The sequence below is a fragment of the Hakea prostrata genome, chromosome 1 (genome assembly GCF_041222555.1).
Source record: "Hakea prostrata isolate BN-2017 chromosome 1, UWA_Hpros_2, whole genome shotgun sequence".
NCBI lineage: Eukaryota > Viridiplantae > Streptophyta > Magnoliopsida > Proteales > Proteaceae > Hakea > Hakea prostrata.
In genome coordinates, this window is record NC_142600.1 from 17,316,806 (window position 1) to 17,338,457 (window position 21,652).

A 21,652-nucleotide genomic window follows, 5' to 3' on the forward strand; every position below is an offset into this window, starting at 1 on the left:
CTACAAATCAGTACTCTACGAGTTTCTCCAATCCTCCATCATTATGTGGGTGGCTCATCCTTCTTGTCCTACTCAAATGAAAAGGGTAGAAGCAAAACGAATCATACCATATAAATATATCATTTCATTATTTCATGCGTTAATTTATGCGATGGATGGGTGGGAGAGCATTTAAAAATGTGCATTTTGGTATCTTACATTTATTTCTCTCGAGGTGCTCATTATTCTCACTCAAATTGTACTAAAAATTGCTGAAAAATATCTGTCATCACATTTGTTTTCCTATAATAATGTATAATCTTCTAGTAAATATCTCATTAGAAATGATTGTAGCCCCACCTCCCCTTATCTTATAAACCACAAGAAGGTATTTTGTGTCAAAAATACTACTACCACCATAGAATTACACTCAACTCCTTTGCCCATTCAAGACCTCTCACTGCATTTACATTCAACTTCAAATTTTGATTTTATTTTAATGCCAGTGTTGTAAGCCCATGGATTCATTTTTGGCCCATTGGGGCTTTGGGTTGGCATCTTTCCCATGTTATCAGGCCCATGTTGTAGAAAATGTAAATCCTATCCGAACCCAAGCATAACACTTGTCTTATTATCAATCCATTCAAAAAAAAAAAAATCAGTTGTGATTTATATTTGATATATCAAAAGACAAAACTCGCTAAGTAAACATAATTGAGAGAAGACATGCAGATCTGTGCACACAAAGAGAGAGAGATGATAAGTAGATTTTTTTTTTTACTAAAGAAATTTATTCAAAAAGCACTAAGCTCATGGAAGAGTTACAAACAGACTTCAACCATGGGGTGGATAGGGACCAGTTAGTAGTGCACTTCCAAGACAGGCCCCTCCTAACTAGGTCATCTGCAATAGTATTCAGAGAGCTAGAAACATGCCTAACAGAACAATAGTTAAGGTCCACTTTAAAAGCCCAGATGTCCTCCAAATCTCCACCACTCATTTTGCATATGTGTTTTTTGTTATAGGTAGGCATGGCTGCAAAAAAAAAGAGGGGGGGGGGGGGGTTCGAGATTTTGACGTGGATCATTCATTCAATCCTCACTGTACGCAGCTGATGCGAATTAATTGCACTACACTAAAGCTCTTCGCCCGAGAAACGGCCCTGTGCTCTCAGTATCTGTTGGAGGCACAGTAGGAATGTACTCTTGCTGCGAAGGAAGAAATGGAAGAAGAAACTAAAAGAAAGGCTTTGCTATAAGAAGGAAGAAATAGAGGAAGAAACTGAAAGAAAGGCTTTGCCTTCCCTTTGCCTTGGTGACTTGCCTTACTCCCACTGCTTGAGATTACTCTTCAAGGCTCAAGAGGGTTGTAGCTTTGACTCATGAGATCAAAACCTGATCATTTTCTTTTTCTTTACTTTCTTCTTCTTCTTCCTCTTCATCTTTCTTATCAGTGATTGGACGACTAAAGAAAATGAAGGGAGAGGACCTCTGTGTGGTAGCTTCAGTTTCTCCTCATTCGTTGGAAATTAATGAACACTTACACATATTTAAGGTTAACATACCTGCTGAGAAACGAATCGTAGTTTTAAAAAAAAATCAAAAAGAGGAAAGAATGTAGTAGAAGAGAAGTCTCCGACTAATTTTAAATTTCTTGCTTTATACATTCATGATCTACTTTGCATAAAATGAATGGAAAGAGCTAGCTAGGGAGGGCTACGTTTCATATTCTCTATGCAAATAATGGAATTAATTAGTTAAAGTAGGGATTTAATATGATTAGAAGAGGATGTTAATCATAGAACCCCACAATAATTAGATAGTTAACATATTGTTTAACGCTAATCCCCCAACTCTTCCTTTCACTTTATGCTACCCAATAACCATCTCCACCACCTTCACACCACTGGTTTCATTCTCTTTATTTTTCTTTTTCGTTTTTCAAAGATACCGGTTGGTGAATCCAGATCAAAGAAAACTTTCTTAATGTTTCCTCCCATCACACATTTAAGAGGAAGATAGACCCATCTGAACATTGACAAGATGAACTCCTTCAAATATTTAATGAAAAAACGACAGAATAATTAGGAAATATTATCCTCTATACTTGAAGGTGGAGAAACCAGACTTGAGGTTGGGTTGGGAATGCCTAAAAAACACGTTTAAGTGGTATTAGAACCCAAAAAAAGAAGAAAAAAGAAGAAGTGGTATTAGCATATTTGAGTTTAGCAAATCTTGGATATACACTCTCTTTCAAACTTAGAAATGAAGTCCTTCACAATTGTTTTCTTGCTCTAAAATTCAAAGGAATGGACATTTGATATCTCATTTCTCCATCTCTCAATTGGGGTACGTTTCATTTTGGAGGAAGTAGGTATATGACCCTAAAGTTGCAAACTATATGTTTCATATACCATTCCCTAAAGTTCAAATGTTTTTCTATTATGAAAGTCTTTTGGGTCGTAATTCAAATTTTATTCAACTGGAGCTCTCTATATTTGGATCTATGTACGATTTTTTTTAGAGCTATATAGCCAATTATGCTGCTCACTGCAGACTAACCCATTAATCAATAGGTGTTAAAAAGAACGTTAACACAAATAAGAAACGTAATAGTTTGCAGCACCAGAGAATTTATACGTAATTTGCTCTTTGTTTTATCGTTGAGATTTGTCTCATGACTGGATAATTTTTTCTTTTTGTCCACCCGACAAAGCAAACCCCTTAAATCTCCCTCAGATGTTTGGTTTCTCATCTAGTGTTAGTGTTACGAACTGTAATGAATCCTGATCTAGGTACTTGCTTGCCAGTCACTTTGACCAAGATAAATCGCCTGACGGTTCTAGCTTTGTAAGTATTTCAATTGGTAATTTTCATAATTTGGTATAAAAGGTATGTAGAAAAACCCTACTATGATTACAATTCCAACTCTTGTGCTCTAGGAGTGGATTGCCTACACCATACCTAGGTGGTTTGAAGGAAATCCATAAGGCTTCGTTGTGGTAGAGTTGAGCGCTACAATGGTAGGTCCTTCATCACTTGCTACATTATAGGCCAGCATCCTTACTGATCAGTTTCGTTATCCTCCAAGAAATTGTGTAAACTTGCCATGTCTTATTAACCTCTAATATGTAACATGACATGCATGCGTGGCCATGAATCAATTTGAAAAAAAACTGAGGGTTGAATAAAGATTACATTAGGGAATTTCTAAAAAAGAGAGGGAGAGAGAGAGAAGGTGAGAGAGTTTGACAAGGGATGTACGTGGTTCGGTTGATCTTTGCAATCCACGTCTATGAGAATGTGACTTGCTTACTTGAGATTGATTGTAGTACATATTATACATTGATAGTTACAAGAGTCATGTGCAACACTAATCTTGGACTCTTACTCTGGAGTTTGAAGTACACAAAATCTCTATTTGTGTTTGGTATGAACTATGTCTCCTGTGTGTACAACTCTGAGTCTAATCCACTTGTGGATAAGATATAATTTGCGGGAGTCTCTTAAGTAGTTGAGTTTGAGTCTGATTCTTGAAGCTTTGCACGCATGGAGAAGATAGTTGAGTTTGAGTGGAGTTCTTGAAGCCTTGCACTTATGGAATAGTAGCTGTTAGGGGCAACCCTAAGTTCATTTAGGGTTGCCTGTGGTTTTTCAGTTTCACCCTCGGTATGCGAAGAACTAGAATTATCCTTGACAAAAAGAAACACGAATACATAATTTATTCTTATTTTATTATTAAGATTTATGGAAAAAAAATTACTGAAGTAAGATTACATTAGGGAATTTCTCCCTTGAACTCTACTTTGTATGGAAGCCTTTTGTAGTAGATTTGACTTTTTCAATTCTGTGTTAAGACAAATATGAGGTCTCTTTCTTGTGGGGATGATTTCTTGGATATTTTGCTTTAGGAAATCACTTGGTGCCAAGGCCCCCATGTTTATCAAGGATTAAGTTTTTTTTTTTTTCAAGATGTCTAAATCACTTAAATATACAGTCGGATCAACCTGATTCAAAAATTAGGGTTAGGGATAAAAATCCCATTAGACGAATTATGTTCTTATAGGATCCACACGTCTACAACAATAAGGGTGTGGAATTAAATCAAAGTTTATATTCAAATTTGATTCTACCAAAAAAAAAAGGAAAATTAAAATTTTAAATTTTAAAATTATACAATAATATGGGATTACTTGGTCGGCACTCAGCACACCATTATTGTTTGGCTGAAGGATGGCCAACAGATCCATAGCTACAAACGATTTGAATCCATTCTTCGATGATATTGCAGGGCATCTGATGCACATCTGACACACCCCATCATGTACTCGTATGCATCTCTTACGTGTTCTAGCTGGACTATCTTTCAAAATAACATTCACAACAGGAAGAAAGTAGGGGTACACAGTAAAAGATCATCGATCTGGTGAAATAAATTCTAGGCTTTAATTGAACTTTCCATATGTTTAATATCTTGGGCTATAAATACTATAACTCTGTACCTCATTTCATGTATTAACATCTTTATGGATGGCAACGAAGAATACGTTCTTAGCTCTTCTTTGCTTAATTGACTTGATCATCTTCTTCCATATTTCCCAAGCCCTAACTCTCAAGGTGATTACCTTCCACCCCACAATGCCGCTCGTGTAGAAGTTGGTGTTGGACCAATGACATGGGACGACAAGGTCGCTGAATATGCATAGGACTACGTCAACCAGGGAGCCATAGATCGCAATCTGGTGCACTCTACTGGCCCAGGCGGCAAAAATATTGCATGGTAGTCCTGTCTCAACATGACAGCCGCAGATGCTATCAAGATGTGGCGGGTGGATGAGAAGGCTTAGTATGATTACAATTCCAATTCTTGTGTTGGGTACGAAAGTGCCTGCATTACACCCAAGTGGTTTGGAGAAACTCGGTTCAGCTTGGTTGTGCTAGGGTTTAGTGCATCAATGGAGGAACCTTCATTAATTTCAACCACGTACGATCCTAGCTCCAAGCAGTTATGTTGGAAAACGTCCTTATTTGAGAGTTTATTAATAAAAAGTCTTACGATAACTTTTTTTTTTTCGGTTTCTTTTTGGTAATAAGTCTTTGCTTACAGTAATTGAAGTGCTTCAAATTTAACTAATTAGCCGTTATATGTAATGTATCATGCATGGCCAAGCATCACTTGGAAATGCATGGTGATCAATAGTGATAATAATAAGGTCAATTGATGTGTTTGGTAGCCCAGAAAAGAATCACTTGGAAATGGGGTGATCAATAATAACAATAATAATAAGATCACCTAATGTATTTGGTAGGCAAAAAAAAAAAAAAAAAATGAATTAATTGTAAGAAAAAAGTTTATACGCGCCCAAGGAGAGGTAGCTTGGAAGTTGGAACTGCATATTTGTTTCCGGCAAATGACAATATAACAATACCCATAAGGCCATAACCATGAAGGGGAAGTTGAATTCTCAACCTCCTGGAGAACGCACTAACGCTTGCTAATTATATATCCTTCCTCTGGAAAAGAAAAATAATAATAATATTAAATAAAATAATATAAATTATTTCTGGTGTTGTGAGTTTATTCAATGTTTCTAGCAATTCGGAGGTGGTGCCTTGGAATTTGAATTTTTCTTCATGATGGCGATGATCTTCTTCCCTTTGGGTACAAGAGAGTTTTCTTGCATATAGTGGCCACTAGGAAGAAATGAAATAATGAAGTTTTTGCTAAGAGGTGTTATTGTCACCAACGAACCAATTCTTTGATGATAATGATGACGATGATAATCTTAAATATTTATAAATCAATAATGCAATTTTATCTCAGTTTTAGTATCAAGCAAAGATCTTACCTTAATTCTGGCAACTGAGATGGGGTCATTCAAGCTTGATGAGTTAGCTCTATTCTTTTTCTGATTGGTGCCCTAGCCGGCCTTCTTCCATGTCTTCCATGCCCAAAATTTGAAACCAGCCTCGTCATCTATTTTTGCATGTATAATTGCTAAGGGTTTTAACCCAAAAAAATAACTACTACTAAAGGTTAGAGACGAAGAATGCAGCGGAAAAATAAAACTACTTCAGTAATAGATGGCGGCTTCTTCATATAGAAAGACAGATCGATACGCTTAGAGATAGGAAAAATGGATATAATTGCTTGTAGGCCCAATGAGGGCTTAAGGTGCTTAAAGACAATAGAGGCCATGTTTTACAGGCAGAGCAGCCTCTCTTCAGATAATAAAACCACTTTGACTATTAGATAATACATGCTTCTCAGTCTTCCACAGTTGAAGTGTATGTAGACTTGAGTAACGTGAGTTTGGATCTTTAGGAAGATATTTTTAGCTAGAGAAGGAATATGATTTCTCAAATATTTATTGGAGAAATTTAGATTTTTTTTTTTGACTATTCCACATGTATGCCAAATGAAAAATAATGTACATTGAATGTGTCACAGATTGCGCCTTGTGTTGCGGAGGATTGGAAACATATAATTTTCATCCAATTGTGGATAGATCGAACACCAGTATAACGACATAGCCTGTGCGAGTACTTCCACGTGTCCTTCTCTTCCTTTTAAAAAGACATATCCTTTTTTTTTTATCTTGAGAAGAATAGAGAACTAAATCAAAGAAAACATGATCACGTAATAAACCACTAGGCCAGCCAGCCCGTTGCCTTTTGTAGACTTTGAATTCTCAAAGACTATAATCTGGAACTATTTTATTATTAGTATTAAGAAACCCCTCTTAAGGATTGGTCTAGGGCATTATTTAATTTTTGGTTATCTACAATAGCTTCTAGCAGTCCAAATAAGATTTAATTAGGGAGCTGAAATTCAAAAAGAAAATAGTTAAGTATTGGGTCAAGGAAAAGTCTTCATGGCATATGGCTATAAATAGCACAACTCTGAATGAGTATCTCATTCTGAGTTTCTAGTCTATATCTTTTTATCAATTAAGATGGTGGCATCATATAAGCCTGAGTTGTTAGCTGTTCTTTGCCTCCTTGCCTTGGCACTCTTCCATGTCTCCCAAGCCCAAAACTCTCATTCTGATTACTTATCACCTCACAATGCTGCCCGTTCAAATGTTGGTGTTGGATCCATGACATGGGACGACAAAGTAGCTGCATATGCTCAAAATTATGCCAGGCAGAGAGCTGGAGATTGTGCTCTCAAGCACTCCGGTGGAAAGTATGGTGAGAACATTGCTTGGAGTTCCGGAGACATGTCAGCCACACAAGCTGTCAATATGTGGGTGTCTGAGAAGCAATACTACAATTATAACTCCAACACTTGTGCTAGTGGGAAAGTTTGCGGGCACTACACCCAGGTGGTTTGGAAGAACTCGGTTCGACTTGGTTGTGGTAAAGTTCGGTGCAACAGCGGAGGGACCTTCATCATCTGCAACTATGATCCTCCAGGCAACTATGTCGGCCAACGTCCTTACTGAATTTCCTCTTACTGTTCTAAGAATCTTCCTGGCTAGCTAGTAAACCACTTCTTATATGCTATTATTATATTCTACTTGAAGTTAAAAACATGAGCAATAATCACTAGCTTGTATCTTTGGTCTGATTACGAAGTATCCAAAGAGTCCTTGCCCATGTTGAGCAATAATGAAATGTTAGTGATAGGAAACAAAACTTGTTCATGGGTGATTCCCCGATCGAGCTTGTCCTCCAACTTCTCTCCATGCAGGCTACTGCATGAAAATCATTTCTATGATGATATCAAAGTTAAGGTATATATAAATAAATGAGGTGAACTAAGTTTCTTCTCTATCTTTTTTCAATCTTTGTTATTCCGGCCAAATGAACCTTGATAGATCTCTGATTCATGAAGAAAGAAATACTCCAACATGGACGACAACCAGGGCATTTTTTTCATTGATGCTTATTCTTGACAGTACATATAAAGGCTGGGGTTAGGAGCTCTTTCCTCACCTCTCTCCACTCTCCGGCCGTGATCCTTATCCCGGCAACGATGTAATCCTTCAACAGCTACAACGATGTAATGCTGGGTTTTAATGGAAGAACCTTACCGTGGGCACTAAGGTACAGTTTCCGTTTTTTCAAAAAATTAATCCGGCTTTGAATTATCAAAAACCATAATCTGGGATTATTTTAGTATTAGTATTTAGGAAACCCCTCTTAAGGGTTGTTCTAGGGCATTATTTTTAGATATATTGAATAAGAAAACGAGGCAGCTTTTGACTATCTACAAAACCTTGACCTTGATCCTAAATACCCGAGCTCAGTTCTTATCTTGATTCTAACTATATAGTTAGGCAGGCCAAATTTGATACTAAGAGTGACTTTGCTTCGACCTTGATAACAACACAATAAAACAACATATTATTTCAAAAACAATAATTATACAGTTTGCACGCACTCAACCATGAGGGGTGGCTTAGTTGGCAAAAGACTAACACTTCCACCTATAGTGTCAGAGTTCAAATCCCCTCGGGGTCAGGGTTGAAGTTCCACCTATATTGATTATATATAAAAGCTTCCCTAAGGATGTAGTCAACCTCCAGGATAACCCTTGCCTAAATTCTGCATATATGAAACTAGCTTCATAATCCACAACTGAGAAACTGACTAGCTTGACTTGGTTAACTACAACAATATAATCTGTTCTAGTGGTTGAAAGTAATTGGAGAGGAAGTAGCTGGAGAGGTTTTGTGTTAATGAAAAGAGTTGTTATTCTATCCAACAACGGCTCAACTAATTAAGACTCTCCTATATAAAACTAGCTAAGATAACATAGGGATTGGAAGTATCAGAACAAGCATATAAGATGGCATTGGACAAGTTTGCTGATGAGCTAGCTCTTCTTCTACTTCTTTGCTTCGTTGGCTTATCTTGTTTCTTCAAGATCTCCCAAGCCCAAAACTCTCCGAATGATTACTTATCCCCTCACAATGCCGCTCGTGCAAAGGTTGGTGTTGAACCATTGACATGGGACAACAGGGTAGCTGATTATGCACAAAACTATGCCAACCAAAGAGGCGGAGATTGTGATCTCATTCATTCCAATGGACCCTATGGTGAAAACATTGCTTGGTGGAGTCCTGGAAATACATTCTCCGCCGCAAATGCCGTCAAGCTTTGGGTGGATGAGAAACCCTACTATGATTATAATTCCAATTCTTGTGCTCCAGGAGCGGATTGCCTACACTATACTCAGGTGGTTTGGAGGGAATCCGTTCGGCTTGGTTGTGGTAAAGTTGAGTGCAACAATGGTAGGGCCTTCATCACTTGCAACTATGATCCTGCAGGCAACTATATAGGCGAACGTCCTTACTAATAAGTTTCCTTAAATCGCTCAGGAATCCTGTAAACTTGCGATTTCTTATTACCTCTAATATGTAACATACATGCATGACCATGAATCACTTCGAAGAAACTAATGGTTGAATAAAAGTTATATATTTATTTTTGAATCATGTGTTATTGATTCTTTTGTTCTTTCATTCTTCCAATTATCCATATTGCTTTATTTTTGGCATGTAGAATGGCTAAGGGTTAGACATGATAAATGGAGTGGGGAAAAAACTACTTTGGTAATAGATGGTGGCTTCTTCACATAGAAAGCCAAATTGATATGATTATAGATAGGAAGAAAGTCCGTAAGGCAATAGAAGTCATGCTTTATTGGGAAAGCAAACCTTTCTCCGTGGATCTTTTTTTGCAAAAAATCATTTCTGAACAAAGACCAACAACCAAGTGTTTGACTATTAGATTTTACATCCCCCGGCCCCAGGAAGGGGTGATATCCTCTACAATATTCTCGGGGGGTTTAATAAAAAAAAAAAAAATTTTGGGAATAAAAAATTTAAAATTCTCAATCTTCAATGGTTAAAGTCTATGTAGACTTATCCGAAGTAACTATGGATCTTTTGCGAATATATTTTTAGAGAAAGAAATGATTATTCAATTGGAGAATTCTATTGGGGCCAAACAATATGCTAATGTAAATTAAAGCAACAAACATAGCAATAATGGGTCAAGTATTCAACAAACAAACCACAACAAACACACAAGAATTTTTTAACACGGAAAAATCCGATCAGAGTCCACCCAAACTTCCACTATCATCAAATGATAATAATAATGGATATACAATCTATATTTCATCTCTATATAATACTAGAGGAACACAAAGTCATAATTACATTGTCAAATAAATAGAAATCTAAGAGAATAGGGAAAAGTCACAAGAGGGGCTTCTTATGAATAATGGTACAATGAAATTCTGACAGTTTGATGTGAAGAGCTAAGTGTCACGATCATTCCTTTCAAATTTCACCTTATTTCGGCAACGTTTCACCTTCAGATTTGCCAGAAAAATCAGAAGAAAAAAAACTTTTCTTTTTCTTTTTCACTTTCTATTGTGCGAGGCAGCGTTTTTTCAAAAGAACTTGAAAAATGCCTATTTGCTTTTGACCCTTTTAAAAAATTTGAACCCCACATGGATTAATGAGCCTGACCCAACAAATAAAATAATGCACATTCAATGTGTCACTTAGCTAGTGCGCCTTGTGTTTCAGAGGATTGGAAACATATAGTCATTCGGTTTTCTTTTTTCTACTATTCATCCAAACTTGGGATACATTTTCTAGCACTCCCATGTGTTTCTCTCTTCTTTTTATGAAACACGACGTATAGATTGGAGCCCTTTGTCTCCTAAAGACTTTGAATTGTCAAAGTCTATACTCTGGGCCGGGATTCAAAGTCTATAATCTGGAATTACTTTAGTATTAGTATTAAGGAAACCCCTCTTAAGGGTTGTTGTAGTGCGTTATTTCATTTTAGACTGAATAAGAAGTGAAGCAGTTTTCTACAATCTTTCAGCTGTTCAAATGAGATTTAATTAGGGAGCCGAAATTTAAAAGAGTAAGTATTGGGTGGAAGAAGAATCTTCTTGGCAGAATGGTTATAAATAGCATAACTCTGTGTCTCATTCCTACGTATCAGGCTTATATCTTTCTATCAGTTAAGATGGTTGCATCATATAAGCTTGCGTCCTTAGCTCTTCTCTGTTTGATTGGCTCAATCTTCTTCCATGTCTCTCAAGCCCAAAATTCTCAAGATGATTACTTATCACCTCACAATTCTGCCCGTTCAGATGTTGGTGTTGGATCCATGACATGGAACGACACAGTAGCTGCATATGCTCAAAATTATGCCAACGAAAGAGCTGGAGATTGTGCTCTCCAGCACTCTGGTGGACCGTATGGTGAGAACATTGCTTGGAGTTCTGGTGACATGTCAGCAACAGAAGCTGTCAATATGTGGGTGGCTGAGAAACAATACTACGATTACAATTCCAATACTTGTGTTGGTGGGCAAGAGTGTAGGCACTATACCCAGGTGGTTTGGAGAAACTCGGTTCAGCTTGGTTGTGGTAGAGTCCAGTGCAACAATGGAGGTACCTTCATCACCTGCAACTATGATCCTCCAGGCAACTATGAAGGGGAACTTCCTTATTGAGTTGTTATTTAGAAAAATCTTTTCAAGAAACCACCTCCAATTAATTTGCTGTTATATGTTATGTTCCTTCCTCCTTTATTTTTTTGTTTTTATTTTATTTTTTTTTTTGGGGGGGGGGGGGGGGGGTGGCGCGTAAAGGTAAGGTACCTATATGTTATGTTGATCAACAATAATGATATTGAGAGGAAGATATGAGTAAAGCAATTTATGTTAATGTTTCCTTCTTTAAGTTTCAGTCTTGGTTTTCATCCTCGTGTCTTTCATCATTATATATATAATAGGTTGTACAATCAAGGATTGTCGTATTACCATACCTTGCTCAAGCCTAGTGGTATTGCAGAATATCTTGACAATCTTTTTGAATCCCCCTTTAGAGTTAGAAGAGATCCTTCAGCTGAACTATCCAAGCTTTTGCTCTATTTAATTATGTGTTTCTATTTTGGATCTTCGGACCCCATTTATGCACCAAGAAAAACAATATAAAAATTCAAGACAAAGATAATGTGTTGGGTTTGGGTGTCTTGTATTCTGTGGGTCCATGTAATTATGGTTTTGGTTATATTTGTAATTGAAACAAGGTTTGAGTCAATTACTAATACTAGAGTAAAATTGTAATTACATTGGGATTATGGTTTTAAGTTTCCTTATAAATAGTCTCTGTGGGATAACCGTATCAATCTCTGTAGGAGATTGGGGAATCGGTCCTGTAAGGGGATTGAGAAACCCATCCTGAGGATAAAGATGGGGGCAAGCAAATGATAATACTTTGTGGGTGTGAGAAGTGGTGTGAGGTTTCCTGGAAATAATGAAACTCTTTTTCTCTCTGGTGGACATAGGCAGGGTTTTGCCGAACCACGTTAAATTCCCCTTGTGTGCTTTGCTTGTGTTCTTCTCTATTCGTGTTTGTGCATCTGTTATCCCTAACACAATGTACTCCCTTTTGACACCGAAACAATAAGTTTGCCAGAACTACTAATAACTTTTGTGCAAAAGAATATAAAATATAAAGAATACTCACTAGTTGTGTACAAGCTAGGTGTGGAAATACCATAGTGATTCTAGATGCCGTGAATAGGTAGCTAATATCATTTCATTCTAAAGTCTTGACCTAATTTTCAGACCTAAAGTGTAACTGAGTGGCAATCCTTGACCATTTGTGATCTTACCCTAGAAATTGGAGAGCTGATCTAGTTGCTTAATCTGCATTTTTAAAGCATGCAAAACACAGCCTAAACAAGTTATTTATATGTTTTCAATACTTCACATGTTATATGACCCACCAAACGCATTATAAAATGGATTTGGAGTCAACAAAAATCATGGAGAATATTTTGGAGACTTCCAAGATTTCAATTTCTAGACCATAGTAAAATTACGCCTTAAAATTTACTTTTGGCACAAAGTGTTCTAAAACTAAGAGTTCATTTAATTTCAGGGTTTAGGTCTTCTCCTTCTTTGCCGTGATAGCAGATCTCGACTCTTCCATGATCAGCTTAAAACATTTTTATTTAAAACAGGGTGTGAAATTGAATGCAACTTCACAAGGAAAAGTCACAAGAAAAACTTTCCATGAACCCTAAAATGAAAATATCCCACCGTGTATGCTGTCATGCATAGTCTCATGCATCAACCCGCTTATGCATGCTGCCGCTGATATTCAACAGCTAGAAAGGATTAATTTCTTCATGACTCTTTCAACTACGATGGACAGATTAGACCACCAGGCCCGCACCCATTTGCCTCATGAAGAGTTAATTTGAATTGTCAAAATCCTAAAACTTGAGATTACTTTAGCACAACTGAAAGCACTCTTGTAAGGTTTTCTCTTGGGAATTTATTTGGTTATTTATATTTTTTTTTATTGAATGAGAGCGGGCATGTTCGTATACTTCAATCTTCAAGCTTACCCATAATAAAGTTATGAAGTAAAAGGGAAGTAAAGTGAAAGCTCAAGGGGGATGATTTTTGGTTACATCATTCCTAAGTTTTGATTGAAAATTCTTCCAGATTATTAGTTTATATCTTGGAATAGCTATAAATAGCAAAATCAAGTACCCATTATCTCATTCAGTATCAAGGATCGATCTTTGTAGCATTTAATTAAGATGGGATCGCACAAGCTTGATGAGTTAGCTCTTCTTCTTTTCCTCATTATTAACCTGGCTTTGTTCCATGTATGTCAAGCCCAAAACTCTCCAGATGACTACCTATCATCCCACAATGCTTCCCGCGCGTGCAGATGTTGGTGTTGGGTCCATGACATGGAATGACACAGTAGCTGCCTATGCTCAAAACTACGCCAACCAAAGAGCTGGAGATTGTGCTCTCCAGCACTCCGGTGGACCTTACGGCGAGAACATTGCTTGGAGTTCTGGTAATATGTCAGCTGCAACGGCTGTGAAGCTATGGGTGGATGAGAAAGCATATTATAATTACACTTCGAATTCATGTACCGGGGGACACCAGTGTGGACACTATACCCAGGTGGTTTGGAGGAGCTCAATTAGGCTTGGTTGTGGTAGGGTTCTGTGCAGTAACAATGGAGGGACCTTCATCATTTGCAGCTATGATCCTCCAGGCAACTATGTTGGCCAACGTCCGTATTGAATTTCCTCTTGCTATTCTAAAAGTCTTCCTAGCTGGTAAACCACTTCTAATTTGCTACTATATTGTATTTGAAACTAGCAACATCAGTGATAATCACTAGCTTTATATCTCTGGTCTGATTAAGAACTATCGTCATGTTGACCAATAACAAATTTGTAATAGGAAACAAGAATTGTTCATGGGAAATTCCCCGATTATAATAATATCAAACTCAAGTTATAAATAAATGAACTGAGTTAAGTTTCTTCTTCATCTTTTCCAATCTTTGTTATTCCGTCCAGAATGAACCTGAGGATCCTGATAAATCTCTGATTCATGAGAGTGAAATAACTCTACTATAGACAACAACTGGGACATTTCATTTTACTGATGCTAGCTCGTTCTTGATATATACGAAGTCTGGTGGAGAGCCAAACGGGTAGGATTAGGAGGTATATATCTCCACTCTCCGGCCGTGATCTCATCCCGGCAACGATGTTGATCCTTCACCAGCTACACAATGTCATGGCATGAATCTTTAAAAGTGATTTCTCCTTACCTAAACAGGTTTGCTCTAAACTAGACTCTATTTATAGCCAATTCAGGAATGCTCGCTGCTTCTTTGAATTGGGAGGTTTCAGATCTGAACCATGTTTTCAGTATCATTTTTATAACTAGTTATTTTAAATGTGGGATTGGCGAAATATTGTCTACTCCTTCAATAATGAAAGGATGACCCAAACAGAATTCTTCATTCTATAAACTTCTCGACACATCAGGTATCTTCCAACCCCATTTCGGAGGGGAAGGAATGGACTCTGCCTTTGGCTTTGGAAATCCATCTAATCCTCTTTTAAATGACGTTATATTGGTGGTTGCAGATGAACAGGCACAAGCTGCATGGCTTAGGTGTGCTTGGGCGTTTGCTTTCTGTACTCATAAACGCCTAACCAATATCACTTTTGGAGTTACTACAAAGCTTACTCAACTAGAGGTGCTACTAATAGCAATAAAGGAAGGATGGGAAAAGGCTGCTCAGCTGAGACTCCAGATTACATGCCTGTGTTTGGCTGAGGACTGGGGGAGATGGTGTCCATGCCAACACCTTCTGAACCTGGCCCTTTTTCTTATTCCTGACCTATTTTAGATATGTGCTAATCCCGGATGTTCCAAGACATGGATTAATATCGTAACGGATGAATTTTTATTTTTTTATTTTGGTTGCCAATCCCGGCCAAGGCTGCCCGACTAATCCGGACCCGCACAGTGGGTGAGTCTTCCAGCGGGGATTTTTTGCATCTACAAGGTTTCGATACCGGAACCTTGCTTAAGCAGGACCAAGCTGCTTACCACTTGGACCAACCCCCGTTGGTAAGGGATGAACTTCTTCTTAACCACATGCATATGTAAGTAGTTTTGTTCTCTTTTACATTAAAAAATAAAATAAAAAATGGTACTCAAACCTTGAACACAAAGAGATACGAGCAGTATTGAAAGAATTTTCTAACTAAATATACTAACGGAAGAGAAATTCCAAATAAGTAAAATATTTTGGTCATTAAAAAAGAAAATTTGGTCGTAAGAATGACAATGTGTTTTTGATTTTTTTTTTATGAGATAAAATGCAAAATGTTATTTTTTGATTAATATAAAAATTACCCTAACAATTTTGGAAAGACAAACTTGCCAACTTACCAAATTTTCAGTTAAGAGTAATTGTTGGTAGTAATGGAAGACAAAATTCTTTTTTCTTATCATAAGTTATATATCTAAGCAAATAAAGCTAAAATTCGCTTGGAAGGAGACACGGAAACGTAACAAGGGTTTGAAAATTCTTTTCTTACTTAAAGCCCTAGATTACAATGACTTTGGTTAACTTTCTAAATTGAGAGCAATTTTTCTCATCGCATCACACGAGAAGAATTCACCAGTGAAACAGTCTTCAAGTACCATAATATAAACAAAGATCCATCATATGCACCTCTCCTCTGTTTCACTTAAAATGTTTTTCCAAATAACATTCACAATGACAACAAAATTAGAGTACGTATACCTTAAAATGTCTTTTCAAAAAACGTTCACAGTGGTAACAAAATTAGGATATACCTTAAAAGATCATTAATCAGGGAAATTAAAGGCATTAATTGAAATTTCCTTGAGTTTAATATCTTGGTCTATAAATACCACAACACTGCAACACATTTTATGTATTCAGATCTTTATGCATGGCAATGAAGATGGTCTCATATAAGCTCAAGTCCTTAGCTCTTCATTGTTTGATTGGCTTGACCACCTTCTTACGTGTTTCCCTGGCCCAAAACTCACCTAATGACTACTTACCCCCCCCCCACCCATGCCACCGGCAATGGCCACTGACATGGGATGACAAGGCAACTGATTATGCACAGAATTAAGTCAACCAGAGAGCTAGAGATTGCAAACTCGTTCATTCCAATCATCCAATGGACACTTCAAGGAGAACATTGCTTGGTGGAGTCCTAGAAGTACATTCTCCACCGCAGATGCCATCAAGCTTTTGGGGGATGAGAAACCCTACTATGATTACAATTCCAACTCTTGAGCTCTAGGAGTGGATTGCCAGCACTATATATACCCAGGTAGTTTTGAGGGACTCCGTTCGGCTTGATTGTGGTAGCCGGTAGGGTTGAGTGCAACAATGGTAGAGTTTTCATCACTTGCAACTATGATTCTCTTATCCTCCAAGATTTTTATTAACCTCTAATAAATAACATAACATGCATGGCCGTGAATCAGTTGGAAAAGAACTAAGGGTTAAAAAAAGATTATATACTTCTTCTTGAATCATGTAGTAATAATTCTCCCGTTCTTTCACCCATATCCAATTATCCATATTGCTTTATTTTGCATGTAAATTATGTTAGTACGTATACAACCCTGAACTTGCGAATTATTTCATTTACTATTCCCTAAATCTTTTTCTATTACGAATGTTCGTTTGATATTTCAAATTTTATTTCAACCATAATTTTATATATCTAGACTACAATTTTATTTATAGAGCTACCTCGCCAATTAAGCTTCACACTACTGACTAATCTCATTGATCAGTAGGTATAAAATTTGAGATACCAGGAGAGCATTAATTTGTTTGTCAGAAAGAAACACGAATAGAACTTTTACACAAGTTGTTCTTATTTTATTGTCCAGATTTAGAGTAAAAAAATTACTGAAGTAAGTCGGAATATGGAAGTCTTTTGCACAATGTATTAAGACAAATGTAAGGTTTTTTTTTTTGGCAACTTTATTGTATATTATTTTTCTTTAAAAAATCTCTTAGTGATAAGGCCACCATGTTTTTTTTTTCAAAATTTTCTAAATTAATTTAATAGACAGTCGGATCAAAGTGGGTCAAAAATTAGGGTTATGGATAAAAATCCCATTAGACGACAGGTTCTTCTGGGATCCTCTCGCCTGCAACCATAAGTTTTGTTTTATCAGTTCTGTATATTTTGCTAGCTTTAAGAAATCTCCTGGTGCTAAGGTCACTATGCTTACCGAAATATTAAGATTTTTTCAAGATTTCTAAGTCAATTCAATCGACAGTCGGTTCAACGTAGTTAAAAAATTAGGTATAGAAATCCCATTGGACAAAATTGGTTAATCTGAGATCCACACCGTCTTCATTCTGACTCACCTCGACATTTAGTCATATAGTCATATGCACTTCCTCGGTGTTCCACTTGGACTGTCTTTCCAAATAATGTTCACAACGAGAAAAAGAATAGGGGTATACATTAAAAAATCATCAATTTGGTGAAATTAATTCTAGGTTTTGATTGAAATTTCCTTTTAAGTTTAATATCTTGGCTATAAATACTATTACTCTTGTACCTCATTTCATGTATCAAGATCTTCGTGCATGGAAATGAAATGGTTTAATGTAAGCATGAGTCCTTAGATATTCTTTGCTTAATTGGTTTTGACCACCTTCTTCCATGTCTCCCAAGCCCCAAACTTTCAAGGTGATGGATTACTTGTCACCCCCACAATGCCGCTCGTGCAGAGGTTGGTGTTGGACCAATGACATGGGACGACAAGGTAGCTGATTATGCACAAAACTATGCCAACCAAAGAGCCAGAGATTGTGATCTCATTCATTCCAATGGACCCTATGGTGAGAACATTGCATGGTGGACTCCTAGAAGTACATTCTCCACAATAGATGTCATCAAGCTTTGGGTGGATGAGAAACCCTACTATAATTATAATTCCAATTCTTGTGCTCGAGGAGTGGATTGCCTACACTATTTCCAGGTGGTTTGGAGGGAATTCATTTGGCTTGGTTGTGGTAAAGTTGAGTGCAACAATGGTAGCCTTCATTACTTTCAACTATGATCCTCCAGGCAACTATATAGGCCAACATCCTTACTGATAAATTTCCTTATACATCGCCCCTGAAATCCTGTAAACTTGCTATTTCTTCATCCCTCTATTATGTAATGTGACATGCATGGCCATGAATCAGTTGAAAAAAAACTAATCGTTGAATAAAAATTATATACTTATTTTTGAATCATGTTTTATTTAATCTTTTGTTCTTTCCCCTTCTAATCATCCATATTTTTCTCCTTGTAGAGCGGCCAAGGGTTAGAGATGATGACTGCGGTGGAAAAAAAATCCAGTTTGGTAATAGATGGGGGCTTCCATCTTCACAAAGAAAGCCAAATTGACATGTACCTAGGAATGAGGGCTGAAAGTCCGTAAGGCAATAAAAGTCATGCTTTTCTTGCAAAGCAAACCTTTCTCCGTGGATCTAATTATACCGAAAACCACTTTTGACTATTAGATTATACATACTTCTCAATCTTCAATGGTTGAAGGCTAGGTAGAAAAGACTTTGGATCCTTGCGAATATACTTTTAGAGAAGGAATATGATTTTTTTAGTTGGGGAAAAATAATGCACATTCAATGTCACTGATTGTGCCTTGTGTCTCGGAGGATTGGAAACAGTTAGTCATTCAGTTTTCATTCAGTTAGTCCTAGCCTCCCATGTGTTTTTCTCTTGAACTTATGAAACACGGGGTATAGATTGAGCCCTTTGTCTCCTGTAGACTTTGAATTGTCAATTCAAAGTCTTTAATCTAGGATTATGTCATAGTCAAAGAAATCTGGAGTTATTTTAGTATTAATATTAATTAGAAACCCCTCTTAAGGGCTGTTCTATGGAATTATTTAATTTTAGATTTAATAAGAAGAAAAGTAGTTTTTGGCTATCTACAATCTTCAAGCTGTCCAAATAAGATTTAACTAGGACCTGAAATTTTAAAAAGGAAAGAGTTGAGTATTGGGTCGAAGAAGAATCTTCTTGGCCGAATGGTTATAAATACCATAACTCTCTGTCTCATTTTGCATATCAAGTTTATATCTTTCTATCAATTAAGCAATGGTGGCATCATATAAGCTTGAGTCCTTAGCTCTTCTTTGCTTGATTGGCTTGACCTTCTTCCATGTCTCTCAAGCCCAAAACTCTCAAGATGATTACTTATCACCTCACAATTCTGCCCGTTCAGATGTTGGTGTTGGATCCATGACATGGGACGACACAGTAGCCACATATGCTCAAAATTATGCCAACGAAAGAGCTGGAGATTGTGCTCTCCAGCACTCTGGTGGACAGTATGGTGAGAACATTGCTTGGAGTTCCGGTGACATGTCAGCAACAGAAGCTGTCAATATGTGGGTGGCTGAGAAACAATACTACGATTATAGTTCCAATTCTTGTATTGATGGGCAAGAGTGCAGGCACTACACCCAGGTGGTTTGGAGAAACTCGGTTCGGCTTGGTTGTGGTAGAGTTCAGTGCAACAGTGGAGGTACCTTCATCACTTGCAACTATGATCCTCCAGGCAACTATCAAGGGGAAAGTCCTTATTGAGTAGTTGTCATTTAGAAAATCTTCCCAGAAAACCACCTTAATTTGCTGTTGTATGCTATGTTCTGTTTTTTCCTTTTTTCGATAGGGTGTCATATGTTATGTTGATCAGCAATAATAATAATATTGAGAAGAATATAAGAATAAAGCAATATAAGTAAGTTTTCTTTTATCTGTTTTAATCGTTGTTTTTATTCTTTTATACATATAAAAAACATAGGCTATACAATTAGGAATTATAGTATTATTGTACCATGCTCAAGCCTTGCCCTATTCTTAGAGACCTTAGAAACATATATTCTAGTCATCACCAGACGTATTTGAGTGCATTAATTTTTTAAATAAGTGTAAGAATTGGAAGGTGTCACTAGTGTTGCAGAACATTCTAACAGTTACTAGAGGAGAAGCCAGGAGCTTTGCCTGTTGTTTAGTTATGTCTTTCTATCTTGGATCTTTTGACCTGTTTAAGTACAAAAAATAAGTTTAAGAAATTGAGACAAGCATAACATACAATGTATACTATGCAAGGTCCTTTTGATGATGAAACAATATGTTTGCCAGAAGTACTAATTTCTGGACTTTTGTAATTTGGAATTCACACGCAGGTCATGCTTTAATATATAGACCGTTTCATATTCAAAATAAAATAAATAAATAAAAGAAGAAGAAAAAGGAGAATACCATAAAGAAGGCTAACTAATTTTGTGCACGGTGTGGACGAAGCTGGGTGTGAAATGACCACCTTACACCATAATGATTCTATATATATACCATGAAAGGGTGGCCAATTCATTTCATTCTAAACCGTCTTGACCTAGTTTACGAACCTAAAGTATGACTAAGTGGCAGTCGTCGATAATTTTTCATCTTTCCTTAAAAAATTTGTAGACCTAATCTAGTTGCTTAATCAACATTTAACTTGGAATATTAAAGCATGCTAAACACAGCCTAAACAAGCTTATATGCATGTTTTCAATACTTCACACGTTATGTGACTCACTACTAAATGCATTATAAAACGGATTTGGATTCAACAAAACTCATGGAGAATATTTTGGAGACTTCCAAGGTCATTAAGATCTCAATTTCTAGACGATGCTAAAATTCCGCATTAAATTATACTTTTGACACATGGATGGTTAAATTTGCACAAAGTGTTATGACAATAAGAATCCAATTTATTTAAGGGTGTAGGTTTTCTCCTTCCTTGTAGTGATAGCAGATCTCGACTCTTCCATGGTCAGCTTAAAACATTTTTATTTAAAATCAGTAAAAATTCAAGTGCATACGTACGAGGTATTCATTGCTAAGTTAACTATATTGATTTGAAATTAAATTTTACCCCTCTTTTTCTTCATTTTTTCAAGGTAATTTTCCTTTCTAAGCAACAAAATGGTTTAAGAGAATCCAAGTCGATCTAAACATATGTTAGCATCTATATCACTGTATGTACATTTATTTTCAAGTGAATTTGATAAAATCATGACAATATCGAATGTAATGGGGTTAATATTTTCATATCTGATTACTATTAAAGTATTATTAATTAAATAAATACAACTAAATATAATAACAAAGAAGGAAACGAAAAGAATAACAAATTCTTGACAAGGAGTCTATTTGCTCTAGTCTTGGCAAACCAGTAGAATTTAAATTTCAAGAAAACGAAAGAGATGAGAT

The 21,652-nt window shown here is 36.6% G+C and overlaps 4 protein-coding genes and 4 pseudogenes across 4 annotated transcripts; all 8 read left to right on the forward strand.

The window, feature by feature from the left end:
• Positions 1-4,508: 4,508 nt before the first annotated feature.
• On the forward strand, positions 4,509-5,021 carry LOC149027949 (basic form of pathogenesis-related protein 1-like; annotated as a pseudogene).
• A 1,892-nt stretch (positions 5,022-6,913) lies between these two features.
• LOC149027950 (pathogenesis-related protein 1C-like) lies at positions 6,914-7,815 on the forward strand. The gene has a single exon (XM_089147560.1). It carries the CDS (start codon positions 6,935-6,937, stop codon positions 7,424-7,426), a length of 492 nt encoding a protein of 163 aa, XP_089003686.1. The 5' UTR covers positions 6,914-6,934; the 3' UTR covers positions 7,427-7,815.
• A 960-nt stretch (positions 7,816-8,775) lies between these two features.
• On the forward strand, positions 8,776-9,285 carry LOC149027951 (basic form of pathogenesis-related protein 1-like). The gene has a single exon (XM_089145602.1). The coding sequence runs from the start codon at positions 8,776-8,778 to the stop codon at positions 9,283-9,285; it is 510 nt and encodes a 169-aa protein (XP_089001728.1).
• A 1,682-nt stretch (positions 9,286-10,967) lies between these two features.
• Positions 10,968-11,539, forward strand: LOC149027952 (pathogenesis-related protein 1A-like). Its single transcript, XM_089147563.1, has one exon. The coding sequence runs from the start codon at positions 10,980-10,982 to the stop codon at positions 11,469-11,471; it is 492 nt and encodes a 163-aa protein (XP_089003689.1). The 5' UTR covers positions 10,968-10,979; the 3' UTR covers positions 11,472-11,539.
• A 2,012-nt stretch (positions 11,540-13,551) lies between these two features.
• Positions 13,552-14,265, forward strand: LOC149027953 (pathogenesis-related protein PRB1-2-like; annotated as a pseudogene).
• Positions 14,266-16,294: 2,029 nt separating this feature from the next.
• Positions 16,295-16,793, forward strand: LOC149027954 (basic form of pathogenesis-related protein 1-like; annotated as a pseudogene).
• Positions 16,794-16,813: 20 nt separating this feature from the next.
• Positions 16,814-18,471, forward strand: LOC149027955 (basic form of pathogenesis-related protein 1-like; annotated as a pseudogene).
• A 1,000-nt stretch (positions 18,472-19,471) lies between these two features.
• On the forward strand, positions 19,472-20,237 carry LOC149027956 (pathogenesis-related protein 1A-like). The gene has a single exon (XM_089147569.1). It carries the CDS (start codon positions 19,484-19,486, stop codon positions 19,973-19,975), a length of 492 nt encoding a protein of 163 aa, XP_089003695.1. The 5' UTR covers positions 19,472-19,483; the 3' UTR covers positions 19,976-20,237.
• Positions 20,238-21,652: the final 1,415 nt, after the last annotated feature.

Excerpts from the sequence above, each read along its gene's own strand:
- LOC149027952 (XM_089147563.1), top strand. The coding sequence starts at position 10,980 with ATGGTTGCATCATATAAGCTTGCGTCCTTAGCTCTTCTCTGTTTGATT.
- LOC149027956 (XM_089147569.1), top strand. The coding sequence starts at position 19,484 with ATGGTGGCATCATATAAGCTTGAGTCCTTAGCTCTTCTTTGCTTGATT.
- LOC149027950 (XM_089147560.1), top strand. The coding sequence starts at position 6,935 with ATGGTGGCATCATATAAGCCTGAGTTGTTAGCTGTTCTTTGCCTCCTT.
- LOC149027951 (XM_089145602.1), top strand. The coding sequence starts at position 8,776 with ATGGCATTGGACAAGTTTGCTGATGAGCTAGCTCTTCTTCTACTTCTT.